Below are 21,826 nucleotides of genomic sequence, written 5' to 3' on the forward strand. Positions count from 1 at the left end.
CCTATGCTTAATTTGAGATAAAACAGGTGCCGGGACTTCAGTTTCCCAATGCTTTAATTTCAGATAAAACAAGTGCTTTGGGCAGTCTCTTTCTCTGTATCCTTCTGGGTCCTAATTCTTCTTCCTTGTTTTTAGTTTCATATAGCACGTACATGAGCAGCAGTTCCGTTACAGACGGGACACATGCATTTTGTTAGGCACAGGAGGGGGCGGGAGTATTAAGTGATTTGCCCAGAATCACAGGAGACTCGAGACCCAGTTCCCAAGCTCTGAGGTCAACCAGTCTATCCGTTAGGCCACATGAAAGAGCTATGCATTATAAAACATAAAATATGAAGAAATATCATAAACAATTAATGTTGGTCAGAGTAGAGATCAGGCGGCGGCAAGATATGAAGAGGCGGCTTTGGAATGCATTTTTCGCGTGACCTCTATGAGTCGGTTCTTTCCCCACTGCTGCCTTCCCCCAGGATTGGCGTGAGATTGCGGCATCATCCGGCTGTCTCGAGCTGTTAGTGGGGGCGCCGTGGCATGACCAGCCCTTAAACAGTACGGCCTGCTCTGCAGTGCTTGGCACAACGTGCGGGACTGGGACGTCCTCCTACAACCAGGGCAACTTACTTTAAAAAGCAAAAACTCAGCCCCAGACTGCAGCACGCCGCTGCTCTGCATGAGGATCTTTTCTGAATGCCGCCCTCCCTTCACCACCAAGACGAACCTACAAGGAGAGCAGTGACAGAGACAAAGCCCCCACCCCCCGGAATAGCTTTTTTTTCTTGCCTCTGCCCCTTGATTGTGCTCGTTTTCTTGCCTTCTGCCCCCTGATTGCGCTCGTTTTTCTTGCTTTCTGCCCACTGATTGCACATGTTTTTCTTGCCTCTGCCCCCCTTATTGTGCTATTGGCAATGTAAATGACAATGCCATTTATTTTTTTTGTAGGTGGCTCTATGTGTGGGTGGCTCTGTCTGTGTGAGGGTGGCTCTGTGTAGGGTGTAGCTATCGGGATTGTAAATGACAATGCCATTTATTCAACGATTAAGCTATTGGCAATGTAAATGACAATGCCATTTATTGATGATTTAAGAAAAAAAAAAAAGGAATGTCATGAGCAATACCAATAGCTCTACCTTTAATGATGCTGAGACCATTGTATTGTAAATGCTTGTTATATTAAATGTTACAGATATGTTGTATTTCATAAATGTTTCTTTTTTGTTCAATTTCCTTCAACAAATATAATATCTGCTACTGTTGTGTATTATTATACTGTATTTGCTATACATATCGTTATTGTTTTATAAATCTCCAGTAAAACAAACTTAACTAAAAGCAACAAAAATAAAAACCTTAAACTGTTTATGATTGATAAGCTTTGTCTCTCTCCTTTTTGATATTCAAAACCTGTCTACAACATTTCCTTCTTCTAGAAATGTGATAAAGCTGCTCAGTGGCCAGGCCTGTGTGCTATGGAAATGCTATCTGTTGATTTAGTACAATTGCAGCAGCTTTGAAACCTCTCAGTCCATTTAACTTGTTTAAGCTGGGTCAGCCCAAGTATTTCTGAATGACTTGATTCACATTGATCTTAATATTCCTTCTTGTTTCACTGTCAAAATAGATAACCAACTAGGCATGCCTCTTTGGACAGCATGTCAAAGTTGCATGCCAACTACCGGTGGGCATGCCGGCAGAGAGGCGGGCAGTGGGGCAAATGGCGTGATGAGGCACGAGGAAAACATTCAAATAAAAACTTTAAAAAAGAACTTATCTGCTGCATCACCGCCCGACAAAATGCAGCTCTTCTGCTTTTTCTTCGCTGCAGCCGTGGTTCCCAGCCTTCCATGCTGCAAGTCCTGATGCTGCTCTCATTTATAAAAGCAGCATCAGGATTGGTCTGAGCACCCTCGATTTGCATTCCCAAGGAGACTGGGAGCCTGTGCCTGCTGTCTGCAACCCAGCAGAGCAAACTGGGTTGGGGGCAGTTTCAGAGCACATACCTGTTTAGCCGTCCTAATATTGCAAGCCAAACCCACATGCGCACTGAAGTCAGTGCCCACCATCCTCCACATGACTTGCCCTACAATGGCCCGCCTCCAAAACTCATTCAATGGAAGAAAAATAAAACGATAATAACAACGTTTATTATCGTTTTATTTTTCAAATGTTGAGGCTGTCGGGGGGTAGAGGGTGATGCTCTTCTGTCATAGCAGAGGCTCCACAGCTGGCCAGCTGGTTTGTGAACTGCAAACCAATTTGACACATGACTAAGGAACAAAGAAGTCACATCGCAAACTGCATAATAACTAGGCAGATAACAATTTACAGAGTTGTATGAAGAACTGTGAATGTAGGAATGGTGGTCTGCAAGAGACAGCATACCTATGTCCCTGAATTTGCTTCCCATAACATTTGGAAACTTTTTAAAGCAGACTTTGTCTACTAAAATGACGTGTTGATTTAAAAAACGTTTCCTATAAGGGAAGACTTTAGTGAGAGAAAGCTGTAGTGATTTGACCCACTGACTATTTCACCGAATAATGCCTATTCTAAAACACTAATCCATTTCACTGTGATTCCAAATGAGGATTGGCGTTCCCCTTTCACACCCCCTCCTCTTTGCAATTCAGAATGAGTAGCAAAATCAAAATTTTGAGTTTTAAATTACCTTTGGCGAATTTGTTTTTCACTCACAGAGCCTATGATTTTGTGGGTTGAATGCTTTGTGCCAGCAAAAGAGTATCAGACATCAGGCCTTATGTTTCATGTGCTTGCAAAAATAGACGCACAAATGACAGATCTTTACACTTTCCTACCTAAATTGAAAGTGTCATAAATGCCAAGAATTATCTCCTATCCTATGACAAATATGTCTCATTATCGAACGTTCGCAGCAAGTCAGAATATTACAACCAAAAATATAAGCAATAATGATAATATAATATTTGTTCTTCCCATTGCTCTTCATACCAGACGAGCAAGTGTTGTAAATAACAAGTGTTATCAATGCATTCCAAAACTCTTTTTTAATCAACGCAGTTTACTTTCGACTTGGTGAACATTGTAGCATTTGTAGAGGAGTTACAGTAATTCAGATGAGACAGTATTTATGATGCTATTGCTACTTTATTGAAGGATTGGCACATAAGCCAGCAGGAAACATTGTATTTCACATTGACGGTTAGAAGGTAATCTCTTGCATCGAAATGTAAAAGAGGTGAGGGTCAGGCATTCATCATCGGAATCCTTCCACTGGTGCAGAGGTCAGAGACGGTGCTCCTAGAAAGAGAAAACAACCACAAATGCTGAGCAGCTCTCTTAGGAAAGTGAAGAGACACACAAGGACAGTGCAAGTCCTTAGTAAGTCTGGGCTTAAGGGCTTAGGGGCTACACTAGTGGTTGTAGCAAGTGGACCTGGCACCATTCCTTGTGTTTATAAGGGGTTTGTCAGTGCAAGGTTTGTATTTGTTGATGGAAGAATTACATGGGCTGCTCTTGTATTAGGTTGACATTTCTAGTCCCTGAGCCTCATTATTTGGAGTTGGTGAAATTAAAATATTATTGTGATTGTCTTTGACATATTTGAAGAAATATACAGAATTTGAATGTGTGGTCAATAGGATCAGATTCGTTTTTAGGCTTAAGATGATGCCTTCTGTTGGTACCACCTATTTGTCGCACAGATGGGTTGAACGGTGACAGACCTGTGACAATAGGTGCAGTGCTGGGATGAAATCATCATGAATGATGCACATGTTTAGAATTTTAACCAGACGTTGACGTTACCTGAATTCATTTGCCAAGGAGGCCACTAACACCACCAAGAAGGCCACCGCCCTGGAGAAGGCCACCAGCGATGCCCTTTTATCAAAGACAAAAAACATAATTATTCCAGAGTAGTACATTTCAGGTCAATTTTATATGAGAAGAAAACATAATCAGTCAGCTGAGGATGAAAACATTATGGTTCTTCTTGATATTATTCCACAATGTGAAAGCACAGACCCAGGAGTGTGCTGGACCTGGATACTATGGTGTACTGTTTGTTACTGGCTACTCATGTAAAGTTTAATGTCAGTATGATATTGATAATAAAGGCTTTTACTTATATCAACCCAACTGTAAATTATCTTTATGTGCTTGAATATTAGATTTTCTAATTACCCACTTCCCTAGTAATGAGCTTGAAGGAATGAAAGGATGATGCAGTGCCATTGGGATTCAAACCTCTGATCATTATGAGGCTGTGGATGCACTTCACCTGTTGTTCTCTTGGTTAGTTTAACTAGTCTAGCTTTTGTGAGTAACTATGGGCAGAGCGGATACCCTACTAAGGAGATAGTATAATCAAAGTTGAACAATGCTACACCTTTTATTAAATACAGCTATTGTCCAGTGCCTTCAAACAACACTTACAGTCTGTGGAGAAGAGGTGCATGTCCGCCATTAGAGACATCGGTCTGTAGTCATTTTTAGGTTTTTACTGTGCTTATGAAATCTTTTGTATTTAATATATCTTAAAAGGGGGTTCTTAACAGTTCCAAACACCAAATGACTGTGTTAATCCGCTTTTGTGTGTAACGTTCTTTTTTTTAACTTCCCCTGGCTGCACGCATTGACAATACGTCTACTAAAGCTGTTCACACTGTTTAAGCCCCATTCACTGTTAGGATAAGATCTCTTCCCACAGAAAATGCAGACAGCTTCTAACAGTATGCTGGAATGCTTGCTTTTTATTACTTAGTTGTGTACAGCAGATGCTTTACCCTTAGAACACTTGTGGCATTTCCTATTCATGCCTTAGTAACTTTCTTTGCACTTTGTAGGCTTTATCAGATTGATTTTTTTCAACTTCATTTATTTTGTTATTAGGATCATATTCTAAATGTTGTAATAAATGTTGTTTGTTAAAAATAAAAATAATATACAAGAGCTATGCTACATTTTACTACTAAATAGTCAGCTACAAGTGCAGTTACCTTGCATACAACAGGGTCATGAATTGAATTGTGCAGCAGGTGCAATACCACAAGTCAAAAAGTTGGCAAAACTCCTCTAAACACATAATATTGCTATATTTAACTGCTAAATAGGCAGTCACAATTGTTGTTACCTTGCAGTTAAAAGGGACTTGATTTGAATGATGCAGCAGATGCAGTGGCACTGGGGCAAAGGCTCCAGGGACACTACTAATCCTAGATTATTGCTAAAATGCTACACTTAACAGGCAGTCGCAAGAGCATGTTATCTTTGAGCCAACAGGGTTATGTTTCAAGGGTGCAGCAGGTGCGGTGACACCAAGACCAACAGCTCTAGGCACCCCACTATACACATAGTATTTCTGTATTTTACTACTAAACAGGCAGTCACAAGTGCAGTTACCTTGCAGACATCAGGGTCATGATCTGAATAGTGCAGCAAATGCAGTGGCACCGGGCCCAAATGTAGTGAGAACTCCTCTAAACACCTACTATTGCTATATTTTATTACAATACAGGCTGTCAAAATTGCATTTACCTTGCAGCTAAAAGGGGCTTGATTTAATTGGGGCAGCAGGTGCAGTGGCACTGGGACCAAAGGTTGTCATAACTCGACTAAACACCAAATATTACTATATTTTACTACTAAACAGGCAGTCACAAACGCAGTCTTTCAGGCAACAGGGTCATTGTTTGAATGGTGCAGTAGGTGCAGTAGCACTGGGCCCAAATGTTATCAGAACTCCTCTAAACACCTAATACTGCTATATTTTACAACTAAACAGACAGCTGGCAGCCACAAGTGCAGTTATCTAGCAAGTGCTAGGGACATGATTTCAATAGTGCAGCAGGTGCAGTGGTACTGTGACCAAAAGCTCCAGGCAACACACTAACACCGATTATTGCTATATTTTACAACTAAACAGTCAGAAGTCACAACTGCAGTTATCTTTCAAGTACAAGGGTCATGATTTGAATGGTGCAGCAGGTGCAGTGTCACCGGTCCAAAGAGTTGTCAAAACTCCTTTAAACACCTAATGTTGCTATATTTTACTACTAAACAGTCACAATTTTAGTTACCTTGCAATTGAAAGGGGCTTTGTTTAAATGGTGCACCAGCTGCAGTGGCACTGGGGCTAAAAGTTGTTATAACTCTATTAAACACCAATTATTGCTATATTTTACTACTAAATAGGCAGTCACAAGTGCAGTTATCTAGCAGGCACTAGGGTTGTGATTTCAATGGCGCTGCTGTTGCAGTGAAACCGAGGTTCAGAGATCTAGATACCCCTCTAAACACCAAATATTGCAAGATTTAGTACTAAAGAGGCAGTGACAAGTGCAGTTACCTGTCAGGAAATAGGGTCATGATTTGAATGGTGAAGCAGGTGCAGTGGCACCAGGGCCAAAATTTGTCATAACTCCTCTAAACACCAAATATTGCTATATTTTCTTACTAAACAGGCAGTCACAAATGCAGTGGCATCGGATCCAAAAGTTGTCAGAACTCCTTTAAACACACAATATTGCTATTACTTACCTGCACTATACCATTAGTAGCAGCACAATGTATTGCCTTTTTGTACGTAAGCAAGTCATAACACTTTACCAGTCTTTCTGTAACTTATATTTTAAAACTAGCCAGCAAGCTACACCTTACAGTAAAAAACAACTTATTATTAATCACCAAGGCTAAACTTAATGCATTTAACAATGCTTGTTTGTGTTTGTATGTAAACTCATTATTAGGGTGAATGTTCTACTGTCTAAGGCATTTGGCTTGTCATCTTAAGTGTAGCCTGAGCGCCATAGTCAGATTCAATTTCCAGGAATTTCTCTTTAGATGATAACCTTTTAAAAGAAGTGAAAAGGGCTGATATATAAAAGTTTTTATTTAAGCTTAAGACAACCACAGGACTTTCTGTAGCAAGGTAAGATGTCCCACTTAAGACATTTTCACAACAATCCCTAATATACTGGGTCCATACTGTTGATGAGGAGCAACCCACTCATGACATTAAAAAGAAGGAGATATAAATAATGATAATATCATCCTCATCATCATCCTCATTACAATATTCAATATCAAAGATATGCCCAATTATTATATATTTTAGATTAACATCAAATAATTGACCTGCTATTGAGATTAATAACACAACAGGCACACGCAGCTAATGTAATTCTACATTTGAGGCGTGTCAACCCATAATAATGAGGACACTGGGAGAGGGATCATGAGAGGGCTTTAGCACTCTCTCAAATCAGAGTCCAGATTGTTGTAAACATGAAAAACTCATTATTAGTGAACGGGGCTGATGCTTTAATTACAATTATAGCCTGTGTTTTATTTCAGGTGACCATGCAACATGAGAGACAAGTTGAATGACTTACCCCAAGATTCAGAGAGCCTGTCAGGTCGTCCTAAAAACACAATGACATTGTGATTGTATTGAAAAGAAGACACATGACCACATGTTCTGTAGCATCTTTCTAGACTATCATATTTAGTGTTGCTGTAATGTAAACTGTATTGATACAAGTCTGTCTTACAGAGTCATATGACATCTTGATTTGGAAAAATAAGTGCTTTGATATTCTTAGTTGTACATTGTATTCAGGAGCTAACATTTTGCACCTGTCCCAAATGCATATGATTGAACATATTTGCATGAAATTGTGCATGTACCAACATGAAAATATACTTTGGCTTACCAGAAGATCTCCAACTTTTAACAAAGTGTCACCCTGGAGAGAAAAAACAGTTGCATATAGTTAGACATGCAAATTTTCCGGATGAACACGTCCAATATGAATAATTGTCAAAACCTTCCTATATAAGGCTGAACTATTCATCACTAAAGTGAAGAAATCCATAGCATACATAGAGTATGTGAACTTTCTACATGCAAAGCTATGTTTAAAAATTGGGGTTTGAGCATCTGTAGTAGAATTGTTAAAACCAATGTAAGATAACATCATTACTGAAAAGAAACTTCTATTAGAACATTGAAATGTTGGACTGCTCCGGTCTTATAATGGCTGGTATATGCCCTCCAACATTCCAATGTCTCTTTGTACGCAGCTCTGCCTGTGAACAAAGGCTTCAAGGACCCAGAGGGGATTCCAATCCCTTCATGCTCCCTTAAGGCTTTGTTCTTTTTTGTTAGAATATTCTGTCTTCTAGTGGCAGAATGTTCTAATAGCCTTATAGTCCTTCGTAGCTGGGCTATACCGGCTATTAAAGTCCCTCTCCCTTGTTAAAGTTCCTGGCCTTCGGCTCGGGGCCTTTAATGCTGGAGAGGGCCTTTAACAGATGGTATAGCCCTCTACGGCTGGCTATAAGGCTATAATATAATTGTGCCAAAGAAAGTCCTGGAGACCAATAACTTAAATGGAAAGGGATTGATTTAAACTGCTAAACTTGATTGTTACATAGTGGATGGACTTGCTACAGTATACTGCAGAGCATATTTGAGAAGCCTGGATTATGTCAGATTAACACCGATTTCACACTGTTCTCTTTTTGTTGTCGAGCATTTTAGAGAAGCTCCCATTGAAGTACTTGTTTCATTTCATTACGTTAGCATTCCAAGATGTCAGATGCTTTTGAAAGCACTGGGTTGGCCATTGTGGATTGGTATGTAATAATAAAGCATGACATCAACATTGTAAGATGGCAGTAACTATGTTTCTTGCATCTGCTCCCAGAGGAAAACTTCTTGCAGTGGTTTGTATTATACTTTATTGCAAAAAACAGTAAAATATTTCTGACTGTGTTTTTATAAACGACTTTACTGTTAAGAAATAGTGGAAAGTCCTGTTGTATGATGCCCACCTCCAGAAGTAGTACATGGGATTCCGTGCTGTGCAAGAGACAATGAGGGCCTGTTAGCGATATTTGGAACCTTACAGGTCCTCAAAAAGTAATTAAAAGAAGCAAATATTTAAAAAGAAAAAGGATTTTGAAAAGGAAAGTACATATTTTTCCATTGGCCCTGGAACTGAAGGGGACAATTTGACTGGTAGATATCCACATTGTTGAGAAGCCAATTGTCATCACTGGCATAAAGAGAATCTGATTACTCAATTGGGCCGACCCCTTGGTCCATGTTGTAGTTGGTGGTAGACAGAAGCAATATTTGAACGACAATTTACCAGACCAAAAACAAAATCCACTGACTGAAAGATCTGATAACATGTATATTTTTTGGGGGAATACAGCAGTCTGGTTAAACAGCTAAAGCTATCTCAAAGGCTGGACCTAACAGTAGGTATAATTGGTTCTTTATAGGTCCACAGAAGAAAGATCATCTCTTCTTCAATACAATCCACTCAATTCTATTTGAGAATTACCATCTGAGAACAATCTAACGGGCCCAACTTGTTAAATAGAGGCCTAGGTTTCAAAACTATTTAGTGGAATAGTTCAAAGAATGGCGAAATAACCTACTACATGAGCTAAGATCTGGGTGTGTTTGAATAGATTTACAAAAACATGTAAAAAACCTTTTTTATTTTTTGCATGTAGTCTGATCTGAAGCCTGTGTTATTTGGGCTACTGCCAAAATTCCCAAGAGTTGTTGGTGCCTTAAAAAGTCAGAGTGTGAGTAGACATTTCTCTGTTGAGTGAATGTACGCCTAGATATCACTTGGGATACAGGATTTCTTTTTTTTTTACGAGATCTTGTAGAGTGCATGGCTACCCAAGCATGGGCATTCCAGTGCTAATATGAGACCTGAGGGATGACATACTGCTTCAAGAAAACAGGTCATTTTTTTTATTGCTTCCTAAAGCTGAGCAATTATTGTTGACTCTTAGGCCAGTCGAGGGGAATTCTAAAGCCTGGGCACCAGATAAGCAAAGGATCGTCCTCCGCTTCTGGCCCTTTTTATTTTTGCCATTGCCAGGAGAAGTTGACTTTTTGACCTTAAGTCACGTGCTTTCGTGTGAGGTACAATAAATTGCCTCAGAAAATGTGGTGTCTGGGCATGCTTTACTTTGTGTACAATACAAAGAGTCTTAAACTCAATTCTCTTCCACACTGGCAACCAATGAAGGCTGGCCAGCACTGGTCTCGCTGATTGTAATTTGGGAATATTCAGCAAAGTTCTGTCTGTGGCATTATGTATAGCCTGCAGCTTTCCGGTGACATACACAGGGCTACCAAGAGAAAGTAAGTTGCCATAATCTAAGTGTGACAAAATGAGATCTTGTATTACTGTTCTGCGAGTTTCAATTGGAAGCCATTTGAACGTCTTCCTGGGAGCTCTCAAAAGATCAACACATGTCCCACCAATTTCCTGGCCTGTGATGCCATGGTAAGGTCCTTATCAAGGGATACTCCCAGGCTCTTAACTTTCTCTTTTGGAGAGGGATGATCACCCAGGCATGGGGGCGAGGAAGTATTATTACAGAAGGAAGAACTGTTACAGACCAACATGCCCTCTGTCTTGTAGCCATTCAGTTTAAGGTGACTATTGTGCATCCAAGCATTTACCTGGTCCATACAATCTAGTAAATAGGCCTGGGTTTGACAGATGTTAGAAGCAAGAGCGATGGCAATCTGGGTGTCGTCAGTGTATGAGACCATCATAACACCTGCTGAGCAAATGATGACAGCCAAGAGGCGCATAAATACATTATAAAGAGTAGGGCCTAAGGATGAGCTCCGGGGTACTCCGCATTTAAGCTGATGGACCTTCGACAGGCAGAGTCCCACACTAACCTGGAAACTTCTATTTTCCAGAAAGGAGGTCAGCAAATTTAGTATTTTGTCTTTAATTCCTAGCGCCTCCAGCCTACTTTGCAGAATAGGGCGGGAAACAGTGTCAAAAGCTGCACTCATATCCAAAAGGATGAGCGCAGCTGAGCCACCATGAACCAGTATTCTCCTAAGGTCTTCCATAGCTACTAGGAGGGCCGTATTGACGCCATACCCTGGTCTAAATCCAGTTTGAGTTGGATGTAAAAGATTATGCAATTCCAGGAAACTGGTCAGATGGCTATTGACCACCCTCTCTAAAATGTTGATTGCACCAGGGAGTGGAGATATTGGCCTGTATTTCTCTGTCTTGTCGGGGTCCAAGAAGGATTTCTACAGCAATGGACTAATAGCTGCGTGTTTCCAGTGGTTGGGAACTTGTCCTTTTTGCAAATAGAGATTATATAGGTTGGTCAAAGATGATAAAATAGTATCACCTCCTTTCAGAAAAATGTCTGTGGGGCAGGGTCTAAAGGGGATCCAGATTTAACTGCCTTTGCTACTTTACCAATGGCATTACTCTTTAGTTGAGGAAGGATAGAAAAGGCTGAAATTAGCAAGGCATTTGCTTGTCTGATTGGCAATACAGGGGTAGATCTCATCAGCTGGAACAAAGCAGCAACCTGTGCCCAACAAGAAATATGTTAAAAGAATAGAGTAGATTTTTGACCAACCACCGTTAACACAGACATGCCAACTAGGTGCCTTGGTTATCTACAGCTCCTTGGGAGGGAAATAAGCGTCCTCACTCATGCAGACACATAGTTATTTTCCAGGAGAGGCACCATTCTTATAAAAACCACAAAACAATGTACAGACATCTTTTTGTGGCAGTTTCTTTAATAACTTAGGGTCCAATTCACAACAAAAGTTAGAATTTAGATTCTGTAAGGCTACTACTATATTGTGAAGAAATGTACACCTTTATTTGAATTCACAAAGCATGTCAGGAGTACTTAACTATTACATCTTCCAAAGGGGACTCATAACAATAAACAAATACGCAATTGGAAATGTAATAAATAAGTATTTCTATTATGTTGCTGCAACACATCAGTGTATTTGCACCAAATAACTATAGCTTCGAAAGGAGAACAACATTTCTCCCTTCAGAGAAAACCCTATTTTATACCACATCAATTTTTGGGTTGCTCTCTGGTTGGTCTCCCCCTGAAAACCTTTTATTTGTGTTCTTCATAAAAAATACTGGTGCCTATTTTCAGGGAAACTACTAGGGATTTGCTATTATAAATTCCTTCTATTGCTCTGGATGCAGATGATCTGGGATGTCAGATGTCGTTAACCCAAAACCTCTTTTGATCTCATTCACTTCGACTTATAATACAATTCAAAACTGTCTTGCAAACCTAAAGGGGTCTTTTACTGCTTATATGTAAAACAGAGGTAGTTATCTCATTTAATGTACCCTGCGCCAAAAAAAAACAACAACAAAAAAACGATGGATTTAGTCCCAGATCTCTGTACTGGGGTGAATGTATGACATTGTTATGCATTCTGTCCATCAACTGTGGTTTTTGCATTTGTCACCCAAAACAATGTCATTTGAATGCACCTCTTTGGCGGTTTTCATACTCTCTTGTAACATGTAGATTATTACTTCACATTATTATTTCTTGATATTATATGCCAATTTATAAACACCTGTAGGCACCCCGTTATTGTGAATGTACTTTAAAATAATGTCATTACATACAAAAATTATGTACACTGTATTGTAGGTACAACATTCGCCCCAAAAACTAAATTCCAACATGTGTTCAAAACCCAGGAAAGTTCTCTATAGGCCTAAAGGATTTGAGGTTGATTGATGCAAGATTGCAGTAGAAAATGTTCTAAAGGAGAGGAGTGCATGCCGTCCAACAAGTTCTCCGAAGTCTTAGATTAAAAAAGCAACCTGATGGCTACTACTTCCAAGTTGGATATTCTGTCATTACAGCCATTGTCTAAAATAGGATCATACCTAGAGAGCTGTTCAGGGTCTTGGAGCATGGGCACAACTGCTCCCCCAATACTTCTACAGTCAGCTTCAAGAAACCATCTTTTAGGAGTTCAAAACTCGGCTCGGAACCCACTAAAGACAACTACTCACCAACTACAACGGGCCCAAAAAACGAATAAAATGTAAGAAAACCAAGCAAACCAAACAAAGGTTTAAAAAGAGTCAGAACTGAAGACCTTATAACTATAGACGGAGAACCAGCTAGCAAAATTCCACATACCTACCAACCAAAAATTTACACAAAATTTGCGTTCTTAAAACACCCCGGAGCAGCAATCTTTACAAAAAATGGGAATATAGAACATCTACCCACCCCTCTGGAACCTGGGAAGATAGAATATCCCCCACTAGAAGCACAACAACCATCGGAAGCAGAAAGACCCTCAAAACTTGTAGTGGTGGACATCCACATCGGCAATTCGCAGAAGGTATCAACTGAAAGCGGGCCAACAATCAACAAGGAAAAAGGCGTCGCAGCCTGCACAACAACAGATCGGTCAGAGGAGTCTAGCAGCTCACTAAATATGACATTGAGGAGTCCCCAAAACACACAGACTCTCCCCAGGAGGATAACAACAGAAAGCTCTCCACTTAAGGACACCACTCCAAGTGGGCCAAGAGTAAACAGAGCACTAGATGCTTCCATCATTTTTGAACTTCAAGATCTACATGACTGGGGCGATCTATCAGTCCGATCGCCGCAGCAAAAAGCCCCGAGTGAACAGGACGGAATGGAAGTAACACCTCAACCAAGTAGCACCGCCCCATCTACGCCCACAAGCGCGCGAAACTCTCTCCAAATGGCACCTAAGGAGAAGAGTGACACAGGCCGTTTTAACATACCCAACACACCTAAAAGTCAGAAAAAAGAGAACCCCTACGCCACAGCTAACGACGTGACCTTCCTTGCATCACGGGAGTGGCAAGACTTAGTGGCGGCTTAAAAATTAGACATGCAGTTAACAGTACTACAAACGCTAGCTGAGTTTACCCCAGGGATTGAGAGGAAACTAGGCGACCTAAACGGTCTTATAAAAAGGGGACAGGAAGCAGCAGAACTTTCAGCGCTAGCAATAACATAATGCGACTGCCTCCCAATAATAAACAAGCTAGCGACGCTACCAACAATGCTAGAGAGCCTTCTGGACGACCTGAAACCAATCATGGCACCGGTCCCAACAGACCCAGCCACTGAGGGAAATGAGATCAGGGACCTACAACCAAATGGAAAACCGCCAAAAACAGAGAATAAGTTACATCAAAATGAGAAGACTTGCTCTCCCAAAGCCACCCAATTGCCCAAATATTTACTCTCAACCCTCCCGTCTCCGGAAGTAAGGAGCACAGCAGTGCCAACTAACTCACGAATCCGCCGGAAACAAAAAAGGAAAGACAGGAACAGGAAAACGATAGTTATCATCCAAGAGCAGGAAAGGCAACAAAAGGAGCCCGTTTGCCAGGAGGAACAAGATGAGACTGCATCTTCCTACAATGAGGCCGAGCGGACTCTGCTCGCAGGCAAAAAATTGACTCCAGGGGAAAAACTGATTCCCGCACGATCCTCCGACAAACTAAAAAACAACAAACACAATAGAAGTATTTACAACAACAATCGATCACCCTGGGCATAAGGAGAAGCTAAAGACACAAACCACACATCAGCGGAAAAGCCCAGACCGAGCGACCAACGAATGCAACTCAACTAGTAGTCACACCTCCGCGCCACAAAACGAGAGCCTGCCGGCTCTGGAGCAGGATCACGAATACCCCGAACCAAGGGAAACCACAGTCACAACAGATTTCAACCGTAGCCAACCTTTCAACAGGGCTAACGACCCCGTCCAAACTGCAGTCCAACCAACACGCGCTACTTCGTCCAACAAGACAGACATATTAATATTTGTTCCAGAGTACAAATCCAGAGGCAGAGTGGACGTCTTGAATAGAGGGAACTTTAAAAAACTGATTAACTCAATTGAGGGCCTGGAGGGAATTTCTTCAACCGATCTACTTCAAATCGAATTTCAACCTGCATCTGTACAGAATAACTCAGAAACAACTAAGACGACATGGTCTACAAATGACCGGGTCGATCGTATCCTAGAAAAGTATAACGAATTCGCACAGTGGGGAATAAAACTTGAACCAGGCAGAAGGCCATTCTACCCAACGCCATTCTTAAAAGAAAGCGAAAGAGAACATCGCCCCAAAGCCACATCAATATTAAAAGGAGCACTCAGCCAGTCACCAGGCTACCAAGGCAGGCCATCCCATATTCAAGCGGTAACAACAAAACCTCCAACAACGAATTCATCTGCCCTCAGAATATGTATCTGGAACATCAACGGTCTGACTGACAAACTGGACGACCAGGAAACATTAAAATACCTAAGGTAATTTGACTTAATACTACTACAAGAAACCTGGGAAGTAGAAGAGATAGCCCTGGAGGGATATATGACGCAAACCTTCCCTGACACCAGGACCTCATCCTTTGGCCACAGCTCAGGAGGATTAACGATCCTTGCCTCAATACTCAAAATAGGATCAATGAGGGAAATAAAAACTAAAACCATAGCTCCTAACGTGATACAGGTGGCAGTCATTACACGCAACACAAGGAAGCCAGATCACCCTCTTGTAATAATCAACTCCTACATACACCCGAAGCACAAGCAGAAGGGTGCAAAAGAATTGGCCAAGGAAACAGCAAGAATCATGACTGAGGGGGAAGTTGAGGACATAATCCTGGCAGGAGACTTTAATCTCTTTCTCTTTGGCACTGCAGCGGAAGACGAAATAGCACAAGAACTCAACAGAGCATGGGGAATACCAGTGCAAGCACAAGTGCCGGCAATAAAACCAACAAAATATTCAACACAATTGCTAAAAGACCTAGAGCAACTAAACTTAAGAGCACTGAATGGCCGGTTTGAAGAAGACACTCCCCCAGCAGCAACTTACCACTCTGTCACATCCTCCTCTTACCTAGACTACACATTTGTAACCCTCTCCCTATTTGACGCCATCAGATCATTTCAATTGGGCGACAGCGATCAAAGCGACCATCTGCCGCAAGAAATTGTCCTAAATACCCTTAGTGGAAACTCCAAGGAAGTCAGGGCTACCTACGGCTCTGAATAAACAACAGACTTCAAATGCATCAGATTTAAACAAGACAACATTGAAGCACTCTCCACCGACGCAAAGGAGCTAACACAGCAAGGCAACTCGGCTGCAAATCAAACAGAGGTCTAGGAAGGGTTCACAAAGGACCTCGGACCAAACACGCAACCAAACCAAGAACGTCTAAAGGGAAATCCTCGAAGAGTACAATGAGAAAGACAAGTACACCGGAGATAAAAAGCCTCAAAAGGGATATCAAGCAAACTTTGAAACAACTGCGCATACAGCCCACAAAAGAACACTTACAACACACCCTACTCGGTCTAAAAGTAAGCCTAAAAAAGGAAATTTGGGAAAACAAGAGGCAGGCGAACGACGAACTCTGGGCAAAAATAAAGTATGATTCCAAACTAAAAAACAGCGCCAAATTTTGGTAAACGGTTCACAGTTTGCTGTGACCAGGGCATCACGGGATAAGCTCACATATATCAGAGCCAGCCTGGGCAGACTATTTGCATAACCACTTCAACCAACCCAAATAAAACAACCATTCAGGCCCGATAACACAAGAAAAAGAGCCTAATAAGGAGAACAGTGAAACAAGAAAGTTTGAAAAAGGGCTTAGAATTGCAGTAGAAAGTACAAGAGCACAATACAATCCAGAGAAGGCAGGGGGGGGCAAAGAATAACAGTACATCAACACTCAGCATTGAAAATGACATTAAAATAACCGCAAACCGGATTAAAACCGAAATCAAGAAGGGAAAAATGGAAGGAGCCCCGGGCCCAAATGGGATTCCACCGGCAATATTCAAGCATGACTCAGAATTCTGGAGCAACACATTAGTGCCACTCTTTACGAGCACTCTGGAACTAGAAACATGTCCAGAATCCTCGAATGGATCTATCATAAGCCCATCTACAAGCAAGGAGACAGGAGTAATCCTGGTAACTATCGGCTGATTGCCCTATTAGATATAGAGGCAAAGTATTACGCGGGCATACTACTAGAAGAACTGACATCGTGGGCAGAGTCTAACCACATAATTCCACCAACTCAAACAGGATTCTGTAGAGGACATGGAATTTCCACCAACATTATGGCTCTGTCGTTACTAACAGATGCGGCAAAATTGGGAAAGAACCCACTGTTCTTGAGCTTCATAGATTACAGCTCAGCCTTTGACCATGTGGACATGGGTAAACTATGGCAAAAGCTCGAAAAAGGGGGAAAATCATACCCCCTCTTGAACCAACTCATTCTACTCCACACCAACAATTGGGTCAGGATCAAGCTGGGTGATGGGACGCACCTATCAAGGCGAATTAACACCTCCAACGGCCTGAAACAAGGGTGCGTCCTAGCCCCGAGCTTGTTCAACCTTTAACTGGCAGACCTACCAGAGGAATTGGACAACACCAAATCGCACGCCCCACGGTTGGGGGACATTACGCTGACCAATCTCCTCTATGCCGACGATCTCGTTTTAATAAGTCTCACCCCAATAGGCCTCCAACATCTTCTAAACACCACTATCTCATTCTCACACCGCAATGGCATAACCATCAACCTGAAAAAAACAAGAATCATGGCAGTAATCTACAAAAAGATCAGGAAGAACAATTGGTTTTTGGACGGACACAAACTGGACCAAGTAACATGCTACAAGTACCTGGGTGTTCTGGTGGAAAACAGAGGGTCGTTTAAACCCCAATTAGAGTCGCTACACCGAAAAAGAATCATGAGCCACCTCGCGATGAAACCCTTGAAGAAGATTCTGCCAGACCACACGCTTGAGCCTTTTCTACAGGTACTTAGAGCCCGTCTCCAACCGACACTAACATATGGGGGCGAATCCACTTTCAGAAGAGATGCATTGACACTCGACAAGGTGATCGCCAAAACCTATAGGTCAATCTTTCAGCTACCCAGCTACGCATCTCCTGCACAAATTTGTCTGGAGTTCGGGGTACAAAAACAAACAGTGGAAAGAAGGGGTAGCTTTATAAAATACTGGCACAAGATCAGAAATGCAGAGCCAGGCACCCTAAATACCCACCTTTGGACCGAACTGCAAAGACAAGAACGATTGCACGCTAGAGAGTATCTGACAGAATCTCTAGAAAGTCTCGAACTGACTGGCCTCTGGAACAGCACAGTAGACCACAAGAGCTTTAAAAAGCTAGTAACAAAAGCAACGAAAATAACATCGCTACTGGAAGACAAAGAAAATCTGGCAAAAAGGGCCCATGGATGGTTAGTCTTAAATGACTACAAAACTTTAAAGCCCCAAGTGTACCTAGACCATGGGTTCAAACAGAAGACCAAGGAGAAATTCTTAAAGCTGCGCCTAGGCATATTACCAATTCTCCCTCACTTGGCCCCATGGGAAAGGAACAAGGAAGACCAAACTTGCCGTCTCTGCGGAGAAGGCTCTGAAGATCTAACCCACATAATATGTATTTGCCCAGGTTTAACTGACATAAGGAGAACACTACTACGTGTAATTTGGAATCAAAAGGGGATTAGATCCTGTCGACAGGCAGTGAAATTGTGTTTCAACCCGCAAGAGACTCAACTAAACTGCAGAATTACAAAATTCCTTGACGCAGTGGCAATGAGGATCAAGGAAGCACAAAAAGATGTAACAGTGCAATAGCCAGATAGTGACACTGAGCATTCTTGGGTTGGCGACCCAAACGAGGCACATCGACTGACCAACCAATTATATGAACTACAATATTTTAACTTTTGATAACTAACTTTTTATCCTTGATATACTTTCTTTTATAAACAATGTATTTTAATTGTGAGCTTTAATTAACTTGACAATAAAAAATCTTTTTGGAGTATAACAGTAGCTTGACAACAAAACTAATCTGCTATGATGTGGACAATGCATTTATTTGTCTAATGCTTCAGATCTCTCTAATGGACCTTAACACCTGACATTTTTTGGCTTGAAGGTGTTAGCATTGTGCGCATGATAGCATAATATGATTATTTCCAGCGGAGGCTGAAATTTACTGTGATAGAGTAATACACATAGGGTGGAATTGCTCTGTTTTGACTTTGGAAGGATGCAGATGGAGCTTCTTGCGGAAAAGGGCATGTATTATAAGCCCATTCGTTTTTCTTTTGTCATGATAAGTGCAATGAGACTTAATGCTGTTACTTACTAAAGTTAAATCATAGTTAAATACTGGTGTCTTTAGTGTATGGCAGAGTACATTCCATCCTTCACTAGTTGTGAATAGAAAAACAAATAAGTTAGTGGTTTAATTGTAATTATTTTTAAGATGGCTTCCTAGCAGAGACACAGAAGTTGTAGCTTCATGATCTCTTGCTGCAGGACATTTTGAACCAGTAGGACCTTAATCAGCAGGTCAGGGGAGTTCAGGACCCTCATCACTGCTGAAAGAGGTACCCCTGGTGCCTGATACAAGGTAGGTGACAGGGTAATGTTCTCTCTGTTTAGGGGAATCCCAAGATAAACCAAAGAGGAGAGAGACTTACCAGCAGTTTACACAGCAGATCAAAAACTGGTTCCTCAAGTTTAAGTTGTATCTAGAAAATAGTAAAGGCAATCACAGTGAGATGTCCTTTTGACAGAATAGCACAATGCATTGCTTTCCAACCAGAACATTTTATTTATTACTTTTTGTACTGTTTTATTGCTTTTTACAAACCTCACCACCATGACCTGTACAATCGGCACACATTAAATGCAAATACAGAGGCAATCCTGGCTGAATTAACATATATAACACTGAAAGACAGCGACAGGGGGGTGTGAACCATCCAACGGTGAGCTCTCCTCAGCCTCTCCATCCTCAGCAATCTTCGTGCTGTGCTTTCAGTGGCACAGAGGGTTCTTATTCCCCTAGGGTGACATCTCTCCCTATCAGGGTGTTAGGGTATGTTTCAGACTCCCAGTCTAGATCATAATAGGCCATCCAGGGCCCACACCAAATTTTCTTTAGCCAGCCTCACACACTATAAATCACCTTCTCTGCCTCTATATAATGAATATAATGTGGGCATTCCCATACTAAATGAAAAAAGACCCCTCCCCATCCTCACAATGTAAACAATTAGAAGTCTGCGCTCTACCCATCTCAAACAACCATTGCCTATGAAATAGGCTGTGCAGTACCTTCAACTGTCTAAGCCTCAGGCTGTTTTTATCGCCACTTCACGAGAATGCATTAGGGCTGCTTCCCAATCAATACCTTTTATTGGTCTCAGTTCAACCTCCTATTTGAACCTGAGGAGGTTGAGATTGTCAGGTCTGTTATTCATGAGTAAGTAAGTAAGTATACAAGATAGTCTTGGAGGCCATACCTTCTGAGAGTACCCTGCTTTCTATAGGGCTACAGTCTTCAAATTCTTCCCTCTAATTTTTTTTCATAAAAATGATGACATAATATTTCATTTTGTAAATGGGAAAAAATCATTATTAACAATAAACATATGAAAAAATAGGACAAGTTTTCATTTAATTCTAAGTTTCCAAGAAATAATTTCAAAATAGTGCATTTTGCTCTTTGCCAGTATACTAAAGCTGTTCAATTTCAAGTTCAAGTTTAAGCTAGAAAAGGACAAGATGATAGTGTATATCAAGACGGAGGCAGAATCATATAACAGACAGCGAAATGCATAAAGCAAAATCAATATGAGCTATATATTTCTGGGCCGTGTATCATGATGTGACACTGGTGGCATAGTCACAATACCACACCAAATGTCACCAGATCTATACAGGTGGAGGTGGAAGGGGGACAGAAGGGCATGAGTAGATAATTTGGTGCCTAACAATGCATTGAGAAGGATACAATCCAAAGTTTCAATAGTAGTAGGTTTTCTTCCATAGTTTATGCACCTTGTGTGTGTGGTAGAACTGAGGTTGCCTGACAATGGACAGGTTTCTAAGATATCCGACATGAGCAATGAGAAACATCTCAACTCTCAAGCTGGAACACATGAAGATATCTACATAACTTTAGATGTTGAATCAGAGTTAGTGGGTAGAGGGGTATTAGGACTAGCTCAAAAAGAAACAGAATAGACTCAGAATAGCAATGTATTCAGACAAAGAGTGGTGCACAAAAAATGCACTGGCTGCAGGAGATATCAACGACAAATCAAAAGTGAAAAAGGTGAAATTCTATGATGGCCAGAGGGGCGCATGTACAAATATTCAGTAGTTAAACAACAGTTAAGGCAAAAAAAAATCTCTGAATGTTTCATTTAGCAGTTTAGTCTTCTAATTTCTTTGAGTGGCCTGGTGGCCTTGTGTCTCTATGTTTCCTGGTGCAGGCTTCATTGTTATTATCCAGGTTACAAAATAAGCAAGCATTGGGAAAGCCAATAGGTCTGGTGCTGTATGCCAAATATTTGGCTGTGCTAATGCTCATTAATGTATTTATTAAATACTGCCAAAGTGGACTACCTTTATATGTGTACATTGTGCAAGAACAGAATCTTGTCACTCACAGAGAGGTAAGCCAATTGCTGATGTCAGCTGACCATGTGCCCCATGCTGTATGCTTTGGTGGGTGGCCTAAGAATATGAATGACACAGTGACAGACGAATGGATGATGAGATACCGGAAACATCCTATAAATATCTGTAAGAAATTGTCATATTTTGCATGCTGTACTCTCAGATTGTTGCCTTATCAGTTTTTGTTGGCTGTAGAACTCTGTGCACTTTACCCCTGCTAATGAGTTGCATAGTGCCTATCCTCCCCCTTTCAACATGATGAAATTGATATGCCCCTAAGTGGCATATTTAGGTTACCTATAAGTCCCTAGTATTTGGTACCAAGTGTACCTAGGTCTTGTAATTAAATATCACTAGTTGTCTACAGCACGTATTGCCCCACCCACTACAGTGACAATACAAACAAGGCTTCAGGCCTAACATTGTACTGGT

At 41.2% G+C, this 21,826-nt stretch overlaps 1 protein-coding gene across 1 annotated transcript in view; it reads right to left on the minus strand.

Moving 5' to 3' along the window:
* Positions 1-3,103: 3,103 nt before the first annotated feature.
* The window catches only part of LOC147688970 (uncharacterized), a 52,443-nt gene continuing 33,720 nt past the window's right edge, over positions 3,104-21,826 (minus strand). The window contains exons 8-12 of the mRNA XM_086939990.1: positions 19,405-19,455; positions 7,692-7,724; positions 7,371-7,400; positions 3,784-3,858; positions 3,104-3,276 (exon numbers count right to left, since the gene is read on the minus strand). Coding sequence (XP_086796116.1) covers positions 3,790-3,858; positions 7,371-7,400; positions 7,692-7,724; positions 19,405-19,455 — 183 coding nt within the window. The 3' untranslated portion in view covers positions 3,104-3,276; positions 3,784-3,789. The remainder of the gene's footprint in view (positions 3,277-3,783; positions 3,859-7,370; positions 7,401-7,691; positions 7,725-19,404; positions 19,456-21,826) is intronic.

Source organism: Lissotriton vulgaris, chromosome 10 (assembly GCF_964263255.1).
Source record: "Lissotriton vulgaris chromosome 10, aLisVul1.2, whole genome shotgun sequence".
In the NCBI taxonomy this organism is placed as follows: Eukaryota; Metazoa; Chordata; class Amphibia; order Caudata; family Salamandridae; genus Lissotriton; species Lissotriton vulgaris.